We start from the raw sequence: 14,292 nt of genomic DNA, 5'->3' as shown, positions 1-14,292 counted from the left end.
GGCACCAGGCTTTCAGATAAACTAAGCAGGAGCATAGTGTTCATCTCCAAGGTATCCCTAGACTATGCAAGACTCTTTGAATCGGTACTCTGAATGCCCTCCTATCCTCAAGCTAATTGCCAGGGTTGTTGGTTGTTAGCAATTCCAGTGGGTATCAGCTCACCTTGAGGACAACCCCTGCTCCGGGTGAAGTCTCCTCATGTCAGATGGGCTGTATGATATTGAGAACCCATCAGTCCCTAGTACTCTTTCCTCTTCCCTTATGATAACAAACTGAGAACTACTAAGATCTAGACTGACCATCGACCATGGCCTAAACACATGACCCGTCCCTTGCATGCAGCAGGGTGCTTTCTGGGTGTAGGGATTAAGAGTTCAACTGGAGCCCTACTAGAATTTTATGCGTGCACTGACCTCCATGACTCTGTCGACCTTACCAGAGTTACCTAAGGATGGAGACCTGGCCTACCACCACAGTGTACAGTGAGGCACTTTTGTGTTGCTTCCCGGCCTCCACTGATGGCCAGAAGGTTGCACAGTCCTTTGGTAACAGAGCCTCCCACGTTTAGCCTTTGCATGAATTAACCTATCCAGGCTGCTGAAATCGGAACTGATAGGAATCTTAGAGTAGCAGACAAAACCATAGTATCCCTTTCTGCCTCATATGTCTTCACTGAAATGGGGAGACTGTATGAATGAGCATCACTGGAACATGCCCTAGAAAACATTGTCTGCTGCAGTTACACTGCCCTTCAGTGCCAGTCATAGGGTAAGATAGTAGGAGGCAGAGTGTCACAGATTACTGTCTCCCCAGAATCTGTCCAGGAGATGGTGTGTGGAGAAGTGCAGGAGGACTGGGAGTTAAGGGAATAAATATTCACAGACCAGTGCCGAAGAAGCAAGATTTTATAGACGTGCTGCAAGAGGAACTACTAATGTCCAATCACGTGAGAAGTGCTTCCATTAAGTCTGTTGATCATTGAATGTTGCCACAGAATCTCCATCTGATGTTCTACATGGCTGCATCTGACATCCATGAAGCCTGAAGCACAATTAAAAATTATAAATTTACCATTCAGTGAATAAGTTATCTTCCCTTCACATATGGATTATATGATGCACAGGGTGAGTGATGAGCTTGAAACCCTGAATGCGGTATGCTTATAAAAGTAAACTTGTTTCAAATCTCAGTATGGACACAGCAACCATTGTTTTTGCCAGAGGCAGACGGTTCATTATCCTCAGTGGTCCTACTAGTCTAAACCACAAAGACCGCAACCTCCTTAACACAAAAGACCTGATAGAGGTCATCACCAACACGAGTTACCCTCCTCCATTGAAGTCCCAGTTTTATTTGAGACACTTAACTCTCTCTCCCACTTCCTCTCCTCTGTTCAACACTCTGTTGAGAGGGAGTTTTTTCAATCATTTTGGAGAGTGGCAGAACAAAGTGTTCACACTTTTCAGTTTTCTATTCAAATGCTAGCGTTCGTCATTTCTTTTGAAGCCTGCACCAAAACATGAGCTGTGAATACTTTGGAAAGGATGTAGGTACATCTCTCTGCAAAAGCATGTAATAGAGCTTCTCATTCCTCTCAGAGAGGCATCTATTTTAAGGTATTATATGGCTCCCATAAAAATTTAGACCAATTCTGGACCTCAGATGGCCCAAAAATTGGTCAAGAGACAGAAATTTAGAATGTTTACTCTGCATCAGATATAGCCTTGGCTTATGAAGGCTGACTGGATTTGCACTTTGGGTTTACAAGATGCTTACTTCCATTTTCCAGTGGCGAGAAAGTACAGGAAATTCCCGAGGTTCACAGTCGGCAATTCCTATTCTTTGTCAGTTAGAAAAGCTCCTCTATATAAAAAGAGGACCTAGATCTGTCCTACGTAGATGACTGGAAAAGGCGTATGGTGCAGAGAATGTGAATCAGGACTTCAAAGTTATTACTACCCAAATACTTTAGCTGGGCCTTCACATCATACACCAGAAATCACAGTCCGTCCTGTTCAAATGTTTAACTACCTAGGAGCGAAGTTAAACACAAACAAGTGTATCCTTCTGAAGAGATTATCAACCATTTTTAGGTCTCGTCCTCGAGACCTATTGCTTCTGAGTTCGCTCTCAAGGGAGATAGAGCGGGGCACGAGCGCCAATTTCCCATCGTGGACGCGCACGGCCAGCCCGGCGCCGTGCACATCTCCTAAACACATTCACAACAAATCAGCTTCTTGCAATCGCGCACGCACTCATACAGCCACACTCATGCATGCACACACACAGACGCGCACACGCACACACGCATGCACACACACACCCCCCCTACAACTAAGTAGTCGCACTTTTTCCCCAACATCCACCCCCATACCACTTAAGTCTATTTCCTAGTGTCTTACCGGCAGGAGTTAAACTCCTGAGTTCCGACGTCCATTACCTCGACTGCCTCTCCGTTCTTCAGCAGGCTAGAGCCCTCCGACTCTGCCTCCCTGCTCTTCAGCAGCACCGAGCCCTCCGACTCTGATGTTCGGCAAATCCACCACCTCCAGGCGGATCGAAACTACGGCTCCCACCGACTGTAAAGAGAAAGTCTTGGATAAAGACTTTTTCGGAGTCAACAGCCAATCAGCACTTCGAAATTCTTTATTGCTCCCTAGCATTGGTTTAGGTGCCTCCAATCCTAGATCACTTTAAGCTTTAGCAGTACTGCCCACTTCCAGGCGCCTCCCAGAATCTCTCCATTCGTGGGAATGAGTGTAATATGACCCGGAAGTGCTAAACAAAATTATGGCCAAATGACATAGGTGAAAAAGAGCAGTAAAAGGCCACTGACATGAGGCTGAATTCAAGGATGTCCCGTGTAAGTAGCGGACAGGTGGTATCCGCAGATGAAAAAACCCAACAAAACAAATCTTTTTTAGACGCTCCCGTGATTTCCTGTCTCCGAAAGAGGACACGCATTACAAGAACGTCTCCTAAACACATTCACAACAAGTCAGCTTCTCGCACTCGCGCACGCACTCATACAGCCACACTCATACAGCCACACTCATGCATGCAGACACACAGACACACACACGCGCGCACACACACACACACACACACACACACACACACACACGCACACACACACACACCCCCCCTACAACTAAGTAGTCGCACTGGCGGCTGCCGAGTGAGTAGCTCCCGGGTTGGGGATATCCCCCTATTTACCCCAACATCCACCCCCAAACCACTAAAGTCTATTTCCTAGTGACTTACCGGCCGGATTTAAACTCCTGAGTTCCAACGTCCATTACCTCGACTGCCTCTCCGTTCTTCAGCAGGCTAGAGCCCTGCGACTCTGCCTCCCTGCTCTTCAGCAGCACCGAGCCCTCCGACTCTGATGTTCGGCGAATCCACCACCTCCAGGCGGATCGAAACTACGGCTCCCTCCTCTACAACGAAGACACCATTTGTTCCTGGAAGTGGGGACACTTGAGCTGCCGGTACTGAATAATTAGCAGGATTGCACTCCTTGTTTAAGAACAGTGCATAGCTTCGCGCAATGCATGCCGGGCTCAAGTCGGGCCAGTGACAGCGAGGACACCACGCCTATGATAACTCGTGTTTTTACTTTCACTTTCTTTGACTAGCGTTGCTCTCTCGCCTATTCGCTGCGAAGCTGTGCACTGTTCTTAGAGTCCTCACCTCTCTAGCTTGCGAGGCTCGGATGTAAATGCGCCCTGGCGGCATTGCGACTAGTCAACAGCTGCCCCTGTCTTTTCGTGGCCCGCATGAGCCTGGATTGCCCCGCGTGATACGTTGGCTGAGTCAGGAGAATGGCCACCGGCTTCTCGTTTGGGGCCGGTACCGCCACCGCTGCCCTGGGGGCGACCACAGGAGGCACCTCCACAGGTGGAGGGGCTTCTCATTCGGGGCGGTGGCGCCAAGGTAAGGCGATTCGTTGAGTCTGCCCTATTTGTCTGTCTTTCGAAGTTAGATAACCCGAGGCTATTCAACACCAGTGCTGAAGTTCTCGCTCCTGTTTATATGTACCCCCACCCTTGTTGTAGCCCCCATCTTCGAGAATTGCAGAGGATGGCTAGATGTGTTTTATTAAGCTGTAACCTGCAACTTGTTTCTCTTTGTTGCACAGTCTGTGCGCGTAGTTTAACTCTTGTTGCAGTTTGCCTGGCCAGTGTGTATTTATCATTTGCACTACGTTCTGCCTGATCAGTGTATTTTACCTCTTGTTGCCCAAAGTGCCCAGCGAGTGTATTTTTACCACTACCTGCTTATTATGCTTGGCTACTGTATTTTTTCTCTATGCTGCACTGTCTACACACCTATTATATTATTAACCTTGCTACACAGTCTTCCTGGCTAGAGTGTTTTTACCTCCTGCTGCACATTCTGCCTGGCTAATGTATATGTATAATTTGCAGTGCATTCTTCCTGGTTGGTGTATATTGCCATTTGCTGCCTATTCCGCCTGGCTAGTGTAATTGTACCCCTTGCTGGACATCCTGCCTGGTTAGTGCATAGCTTCCATTTTCTGAACATTCAGCCTGGTTAGTGTATGTTTACCTCCTGCTGCACATCCTGTCTATCTAGTGTATATCTATAATTTGCTGCACATTCTGCTTGGCTAGTGTAATTATACCTCTTGCTGCACAGTCTGTCTTGCTAGTGTATTTTTACTTCCTGCTGCACATTCTGCCTGGCTAGTGTATTTTTACTTCCCGCTGCACATTCTGCCTGGCTAGTGTATATCTACCTTGTGCTGCACGTTCTTCCTGGCTAGTATATATTTGACATTTGCTGTATACATGGCCTACATATTTTCTTGCCTATGTTCCCTGGTTGTGATTGTTTTTCTTGCCTCTGTTCCCTGGTTGTGCTCGCTTTTCTTGCCTCTCTTCCCTGGTTGTGATCGTTTTTTCTTGCCTCTGTCTACCCTGGTTGTGATCGTTTTTTCTTGCCTCTCTTCCCTGGTTGTGATTGTTTTTTCTTGCCTCGGCCCCCTGGTTGTGCTCGCTTTTCTTGCCTCTGTTCACTGGTTGTGCTCGCTTTTCTTGCCTCTGTTCCCTGGTTGTGATCGCTTTTTTTGCCTCTGTTCCCTGGGGCGTTACTGGGCAGAGTTGGCCGTGTGGTGAGGGGCAGTGGGTGCCAAGGGCACGGACGCCAGCGCACCGGCTGACATGTGGCTCTGTGTGTGTGGCTCTGTGTGTGTGTGTGTGTGGCTCTGTGTGTGTGTGTGGCTCTGTGTGTGTGTGTGTGTGTGTGTGTGTGTGGCTCTGTGTGTGTGGCTCTGTGTGTGTGTGTGTGTGGCTCTGTGTGTGTGTGTGTATGTGGCTCTGTGTGTGTGTGTGTGGCTCTGTGTGTGTGTGTCTGTGGCTCTGTGTGTGTGAGTGTCTGTGGCTCTGTGTGTGTGTGTCTGTGGCTCTGTGTGTATGTGTCTGTGGCTCTGTGTGTGTGGCTCTGTGTGTGTGTGTGTGTGCGTGTGTGTGTGTGTGTGTGTGTGTGGCTCTGTGTGTGTGGCTCTGTGTGTGTGTGGCTCTGTGTGTGTGTGGCTCTGTGTGTGTGGCTCTGTGTGTGTGGCTCTGTGTGTGTGTGTGTGTGTGTGTGGCTCTGTGTGTGTGTGTGTGTGGCTGTGTATGTGTGTGTGTGGGCTCTGTGTGTGTGTGTGGGGGCTCTGTGTGTGGGGAGCTCTGTGTCTTCTAATACACTCGACTACTCTCTAATGCTCACCTATTGCCATTGTAAATGACAATACCATTTATTTATGTTTACAATAAAAAACAAAAAATGAAAAGAATGCCATTTGCAATGCCAATAGCTCTAACGTTAACAAAGACAAGACCATTGCATTGTAAATGCTTGTTCAAAACTGCCATTACTTTCAAAAAGTTCCTTTTCTGAGAGCTTTTCCAATCTCGTCACTTCTGGGACCGATCGCCTCTCCCACTCAATTCACGACTTCATAAGAGACACATGCAACAATACTTGGAAGAACAGTGGTGTCAGTGGGAGATTAACTGGGTGGACAAGATAAACCATATCCCAGTGCAAGGCAGCTAATCTTCTAAACAAGATTGGTTTTCATCAAGACTGTGATCTTCTGTCGCAAACTATTGTCACAGATACAGCTCTCATGGGTTGGGAACACATCTGCAGAAGCTGACGGTACATAGTTTGTGGCTGGAAAAACAATAACCCTATTGCATCATTGTTCTGGAAGCTGCAGCAGTGCAGGAGGCCCTGAAGGCATTTCTACCTGGCTAATAAGAGTTCTGATCCAGACAGACAATATAACCACAATGCACTGCCTCAACAAGCTAGCAGTCACCAGTTCCAGAGTTCAGTCACTAGAAACCCGAGCAATTTGGCACTGGCTTCTAGCAAGGGACAGACCAATTGAGGCTGTGCTTCTCCTAGGCCTTCAAAATTGGCTGGCATGTCTTCTGAGCAGATATGTTGTAGAAACCCACAGATGGGTTCTCAGCGACAACATCTTGAAAGTAATCTTCCAGAATGGGGGTTCCTTAAAAGTAAATCTGTTCACCACTGCCCAAAATGCAAAATACTCAGTCGAGATCGGGAAATGGGATTGATTGGCAATGTACTTTTGATGAATTGGTTCAGCAAACTTCTCTACACCTTTCCGCTCATCCCACTGCTCCCGCCAGTTTTATTGAAGATTAAATGTTTTAGCATGACAGTGATGCTCATTGCTTTCGACTGGCAGCGACTGTGCTGGTTTCTAGAACTTGCAGAAGTTGTCATGCAAAAAGGGCCTATTGTTTCGGATGCAAAGGAGGTTTCATAACTCCAACATCACATTCTTGAATTTGGGAGCTAGTTCCTGAGATCGTGCGATATGGCCATCTGAACTTACCCCAGGAATGTATGAACTTTGTCAAAGAACTGTAATTTAGTGTCTTCTAGGTGGCCATGAACCAATATCCTGTCAGTAGGATGCAGTCATCCCTTATCTCCTTCACTTCACAAAGTTGAACCTTCAGTTTCCTTCTGTAAGGGTGAGGTGTCGTGAGTGGCCAGAGTGGCTGACTCCGGAGCACGGTGCTCACAGTGCGATCCCCATGCCGGCGGCAGCTCTGCTCAGCATCATGTGACTGGGTAGTAGCTCACTTAATATCCCGGATGGCCCCCAGTGCTTGGATACCGTTAGGGTTGATAAGTTTGCACTTTACAAATGTGGAATTATTATTAAAGTTCACATGACTTTGCATACAGAAAGGGACCTGCACAAAGATCCTCCTTCACACTTATTGATGTAAAGAACGTTTTTGAAAGCCTAAAAAAGACATTTCTCAGAGAAGACAGACTTCTTCCCGGGAACTTAAATTTAGTGCTTTCTAAATGGATGGCTTCCCTTTTGAGCCCATACATAAGGCCTCATTGCAGTGTCATAAGTGGAAGGTAGCGGTCTGGGTGGCTATATTGTTAGGCAGGAGGGTTAACCAGCTTCAAGCTGTTTCTGCCATAGAACCCTTCAGATTATTTCATCACAACAGAGTGGTTTAAGGACACACCCTTCTTTTCTCCCAAAAGTTATATCCAACTTTCACATCATCCATACAGTCTCTCAAATTCTCTGGCTGAGAAGTGCCTTTATGATCTTGATTTCAGAAGAGTCTTGAGATTGTTTCTAGAGACGACCAAAGTCTTACGTAAAAGTTGCCAACGTTTTTCCTATTAGTATTACTTCCTCCAAACAGTCCATTAGCAGGCGGATAGTCGTGTGTATTGTCTTAAGTTATCGGTTAGCCAACAAAGTTATTCTTGTCAAACCTTAAATGTGTTCTACATGAAGAAAGGCAGACACTACAGCCTTGTAAATTAATTCTTTAGGAGCAGAGATATGTAAAGCAGCCTCCTGGGAGTTTAGCTACAGTTTTACCAAATGCAGTAGTGTTTAGTTTAGGGCTCAAGCGCTGACTCTTTAGTTGGCCAAGCTACTGTGAAGAATCTCCTCAGATAAGATTCTGCCTTTGAACCATGCCAGTTTGCTGCTGTTATTAACATCCAGGTATTTTGGGATAAGCTTCCTATTCTAATGTATGTATGTTTATTTATTTATAAAGTTTTATATAGCGCGAACATGCCCCACGAGGGTATCAGAGCGCTTTACAATATACAATTATTAAACATTAAGGGCCAGATGTAGTAAGCCTAATACCGGTCGGTAACTGCCGAAATTACCGAATTTCGGCCGTTACCGACCGGCATTAGGCTTTTCAGATGTAGGAGGCCACATTTCAAGATTCGGTAATTTACTGAATCGGTAATTTAAGAAATCGGTAAATTACCGAATTCTTAAAATACTGATTCGGTAAATTACCGAATCCTGAAATGTAGGGAGCACTCAAGTGAGTGCTTCTTACATTTAAGGATTCGTTATTTACCACCAAATATTAGTTGATTATAAATGACGAATTCCTTTTAAAAAGCAATTTTTTGCTTTTTATTCAGTGGCATGTGGCAGACATACATGTGACACCCTGCCACCCTTGAAAGGATCCCCCTATTACCGATTCGGTATTTACCTAATCGGTATTTACCGAATCGGTAATTCCCATTCATTCCTATGGTCCTCCAGGCCCATAGGAATGAATGGGAATTACTGAATTGGTAGTTAACCGAATCTGTAAATACCGATTCTTAATTACCGAATCTTACCGATTCGGTAATTTTTACCGAAAAATTATCTACATCCCATGTACCTATTATTAAATACTGAATCGGTAAAATTTGGTATTTAAGAATAGGTAAATTGAGATTACCTACATCTGGCCCTCGATGGTGATTGATGTGGTATACAAACATTTGGTATTCGCTATTCAGTAGAAAAGAGGTATATCGTATTATTTGGATAGCATAGGTGACTAGTAGACAACAGAGAATGATCCACAAGGGCATCGGAGCACTTCACAGTACACGGTTATTAGACATTAGGAGGTTGAGGTAGAATATATACATTCAGTAATTTCCATACAATCCAAAAGAGGTAGACAGAAATATCTGGGTATCATAGGTAACAATTAGTCAACATCGAAATAAAACCTTTTTGTTTATGACTATCAGTTTAAATCCTATAATGCAGAAGGTGAAGGTACTGGCATTCGTAGTTCTGCATCATAGGTATTTTCACTGCAGTCATAAACAGCCCTCATTCCTCACAGGTTGTAAATTATTCCAAGCACAAATTAAATGAATTTAGACTTCTACATATATCCTTCAAAGAGGCTCTGAGGTAAACTGACAGCACAGTGCATGCTGGGAGATAGAACATGCAGTGAATGTTGACCAACCTTGTGCACTTTTCACCCATAGCACCTTTCCCTTCTTGTTCTAACACTTCAGCCCAGTCTTTTGCTAAGTGCTGCAATGTTGCGTTGCATGACAGTAATTAATTCCTGAGTGCAAACTTTGGAAGCAGTTGTCCTGCTTGTGGTATGGAGGTTGAACCTGCATTTTGGAGCAGGGGAGGAGTGGAACCTTTGGTTTGGTACTCCAATATGGGCAAGGGGAGGAGGGTGGAAGTAGGACCGGGGGATGATTCCTGGCAGCGTCAGAGGTGTGTTGTTTTTGATGGAATATACCATGCGTGTTGATGGTGTATATGATTAATGGGCTCTCGCTCCATTTCCTGCATAACTACGCAGCACACGAAGATTGCATATTTGGACTTTGACATCTCTCCTGCTACTCGCATTGGTTATATGTTAAAAAAACTGTCTTTTGTAAGTTGGCGGCTATTCACCTTCAGTTTATTATACGGAGGATAATTTCTCCATCATAAAAAGGATTTCCTGGAGTCTCCATACGCAGTGAAGTTACCTGTGATACAGATCTAGAATTTAAAAAGTGACATTTTATTTTTCACAGTCTGCATGTGCAAAAAAAGAACTCGCCCATTCATTGCCTTGTTTTGGTCAGCCACGCATGAGATTGGTCTGCCAGACACCAGCCCCTGGTTTCATATGATTTACAGCGTCGGAAAATAAATGCTCTTACAATATTTGGCTATGCTGTGGATCTCAGTGAGCAAAGGAGCGTGACAATCTGGATAGTCTAGGCAATTCTTATCGCATGTACAGAGGAGACCTGGGTGCCTGCGGCAGCACATCCCACATACATGTGCCCATTTATTTAGCGTTTAGGGAAAAGTAGAAGGGACAAGTAAGGAGCCTTCTTTTGATAATTTCACTTTGATTGTAAGGAACGTTGTGTTCCTTACAGTCAAAGTGAAGTTATCGAAAGCAGTGTTTTGGTTAAATACACAATGCGCTGTCAGTACACCTCTCTCTTACGGACTCTTTGCCTGTGTGTCCCCGTCCATAATACAGCGCAGGCGCAGAGGCGAAGTGTTCCCTCATTTGCACGGTGCAATGCCCCTCTTAGAATCACTCTGGTACTATAGGTGCACTGGCCCCATCTGTACTACAGATGGGGCCAATGCAAGCGGCTGCAGGCCCTTGTGTAATAGCAAAGTGTCTCAGCAGTGCAGAAAGTGGGTGCCCGTGCCGGTTGTGCCACTTTGTGCAATGGTCCCCTCTGAATTCCTGTTTTCCTTCTGTTATTGTGGTTCAGTTGATGTGCAAGATGTGTGCAGTGGACCATCTGTGCTTTTCATGTGACCCGTTCTTACTTTCTAAAGCACTTCTTCTGCTTTCTTATGTGACCTTTGTTCTCTCAACCAGTGATGATGAAGAGGATGACCTTCAGTTTGCAGATCATGACTACGAGGTGCCGCAGCAGAAGGGGTTGAAGAAAATTTGGAATAGAGTAAAATGGACAAGGGACGAGGTACAGTATGGTTTAATAAACAATATGTTTATCCCAACTCACCATAACGCTTTCTAAAGCTCCTCTTCTATTGTCAGGACGACCGGTTAAAGAAGCTAGTGGAACAAAATGGAACCGAGGATTGGGCAATGATCGCTAGTCATCTGCAGGTGAGTACGACAGCGAAGGTTTTCATGCTTTTGCTCTTGTCTTTTTCCCGCCAACACGTTTTTATTGATTTTTCACGAAAAAATTATACTGTGTCAATTCCACTATTTGACATTTTACTGTTAACTGCAAACAAAAAATACTTAGCCAATAGTGTTTAGCAATATAGATGTATACAGCAGCATCAGTCCACATTAACCTTGTAATACTACACTAATGATTCAACAGTTGCGTAAATGGCAAAGGCAATTAATAACTCAATTGTATGACATATCCAATTGTTTAAGGGGTGAGGGATACATTAAACAACTTTAAAAAAATCTATGAGGAAAGAAAGAAAAAGCTATCTATTAGAATTACATAGTCTATTAGTAAAACAGACCGTATTATTTGTCCCAACCCTTATTGTCCTAAGTGAATAATTTGTGACCAGTGGATGCAGCCAGATATAGTTTCAGTTAACCACTGACAGACCCATATATCTAAATTGTCTTCCCTTGAGCATCATATGTATGATAGCAATCACAGACATATTTATAGCTTGTATCTTAATAAACGTGTTTCCTCATCAACAGTGTCCGTTGTTGACCTGTCAATTTGTGTGTATATTTGTTTCTGTTTATATACAAGTTATAGTCCGAAAAATGGGCATATAGGTCTTTCTACAGAGGAAGGTGAAATAATTCTGTCAGCCATTCTTTCTGTAGAGGTATGGCAGATTGTCTCCAGTATTTCAATATGCACATATTGACAGCTAATATAAAAGTTGTCAGCCACCCGAACCGATGGTCATTGAGCCCAGCTACTTCTGTCATGCAGTAGGGCCAAATGGGCAGATGGTGCTATATGGACGTTGCCTATATTAACCAATGTTGCTCATACGCCCATCCAGTAATTACCCACGTCGTGGCATAAACATTGTGTATGTATCAAGTTCCATCCATGTTGTGACACCCAAAACACTCTTAAAGACTGTGCAGTCATTCTTTGTACAATTTGAGGGGAGACCAGTACCAGAGAAATTTAAGCCGTGCCTCCTTTACCTATCTGTCATGGTTTTGCAACAAATTAGCCTTTGCTGGCACAATAGTCGTGAGGCATATTCAACTGGTTTAGAAAAGATGTGTGTGATAAATACATTGTATAAGCCTGATAATACACCTCTAATGGTATCCTGTACATTAGCAGGCAAATGTCTAAAAGGTCTCTTAAGAACAGAGAAGGCACTAGTCTGCGTGGCTGGATGTAAAGTATGAGAGCAGACCAAGAGAGGAAGAATAAGAAAAAAAATGAAGAGATCATTCTCTCGCCATTTTCCAGAAAAGCATCCGAAAATAGGTATGGACTCCCACAAGAGGATATTCCACTCGACATCTGCATCAACATCACTCTCATCTACGCCATTCGCAGTCGTCAAGAACATCGATGTAAAGGGGGTTTAGCTGCCTCCTGTTTGAAGGAAGGCTCAGTGTAGACGGTACTCCATCAGTCACTGTTCTACATCCAAATCTGCAGCAGAATTACCTACAACGCTGAAGACTATGGTGGCACAACCATCTTGCCCCATATCAACGTTGAAATACCACCATTAGATGTCAATCTCTACGCTCGAGGTCAAAAACACACACACTCGGCGTCGAAGAGACATTACTCTCTGTCGAAGACTTCGGCTAGCGCAAAAAGAATATGCACAACGTAGATTACACCAATCTCAATGTCGAAAATTCCTCGGTTAATATTTCATCCTCCTCTCAATGGTCAGGAGTGATACAGCAATCAGAGACTCCATCTCCTCAACTAGATACTAGTCTTCCACCATAATTCCCGCCATTGACCCTTTACAGGATCATTTACAACCTTTAAACTTGTCTCCGGTATAACAATTCCCTAAGGCCTCATCTATGTCACCTATTCGGAAATGGACAGTTCCATCCCCTATTAGATCACCTCCACCACCTCAATCACAGTCTCATAGTAGATCCATGACTCCCTCATCAAGATCAAAATCAAGGTCAACATCTCTTGATTCCCCTTCAGACATGTTGTACACACCAACCTCTCCACCTCAGTCGTCGACGAGGGTTTCTCCAGTAGGCGACATCATCAATTTCCAAGACGCCCTTGTAAAAGGAGCATCTAAGCAAAATGTGTGGTGTTTCCTTTATACAGTTACGAAATGCCAACTCTGCAGCATTATGAGCAGATACTATTGTGAGATATAGGATGATATGAAGGCATTCATGGCTGACTTGCCAAGTCATAGACCGCAAGACTACCGTGAGATGATCTATGAAGGTTCCTTGATCTCCAACCTATCGATCAGTGCTGCAGTGGACTCAGTTGAACCTTCAGCTACTGCCTTCTGTCATGGCATCTCCCGGAGGTGAACCTCTTAGCTAAGACTCCTCTCTAAATGGTGACACCCAGTTAAAAAATGCAAGCTTCGTGTTTTCATGTTCCTCTCATTTTGGACAGCATATTGAGGAAGAAATGCTTTGAATGAAAATGAGGCAGAAACACTTAAAGCAGTCAGCCTCGAAGAATAAAAGAAGGCATTAAAACAACAATACAAATCCAGTGACAGGCGATTTTATTACCTTAGGGCTCAAACCCTTAGGTGGCCATATCAATACCTGCAGAAACAATGGCAATGGCCTTAACAACGCCGTTAAGAGAAGATCTTCTTCACACAAGCCTTCACAAATCAAGGGCAAAACTCTTCTCGGAACAAACCATGAGGAATAAACACCCCTTCATAGTTTCCCACTCCTGTGGGTGGAGTGGTGAAATGTTTCCTGTAAGAGAGGAAAAAGAGAACATCGGACAGATGGGTTTGTAATATCATTCAAAATGGATATTGCACTTCGCTTGAAAAACACCCAACTGCCAGTCCCTCAATGGCAAATCACGACGGCCCATCTAGACAATCTATTGTAGGAGACATCCATCCTTTGTCAGAAAAAAAAGCAATTGAAAAAGACCCACTGAATAAGATCAACAAGCACATCTACTCAAGATACTTTCTTATTCAAAAGAAAGGTCAGTTTCGGCTTATCCTGGATCTCAGACTCCTCAACAGATATATCAAATTAAAAATGTTCAGAATGCTATAACTTCATCTGATATTTGCACACATAAGGAAGGATAATTGGCTTTGTGTGGTGGACTTCGAAGACGCATACATTCACATTCCAATAGCTCAACATCAAAACAGACCACTATCAGTAAGCTCTACTTTCTTTCGGTCTAAAAAATCACCTCCTTTAAAATGTTTGCAACTGCATGGCAGTGATGGCAGTACACCTAAGGAAAAAAGGGCACATTCC

At 44.3% G+C, this 14,292-nt stretch overlaps 1 protein-coding gene across 1 annotated transcript in view; it reads left to right on the top strand.

The window, feature by feature from the left end:
- MYBL1 (MYB proto-oncogene like 1) overlaps positions 1-14,292 on the top strand; it is a 610,566-nt gene that overhangs the window by 47,059 nt on the left and 549,215 nt on the right. Inside the window, exons 2-3 of the mRNA XM_086965817.1 lie at positions 10,714-10,819; positions 10,897-10,968. Of these exons, the coding sequence (XP_086821943.1) occupies positions 10,714-10,819; positions 10,897-10,968 (178 nt within the window). The remainder of the gene's footprint in view (positions 1-10,713; positions 10,820-10,896; positions 10,969-14,292) is intronic.

Source organism: Lissotriton vulgaris, chromosome 4_1, assembly GCF_964263255.1.
Source record: "Lissotriton vulgaris chromosome 4_1, aLisVul1.2, whole genome shotgun sequence".
Classification (NCBI taxonomy): Eukaryota; Metazoa; Chordata; class Amphibia; order Caudata; family Salamandridae; genus Lissotriton; species Lissotriton vulgaris.
The sequence above is the reverse complement of the archived record's forward strand: the minus strand, read 5'-3'. Positions and strand labels throughout refer to the sequence as shown.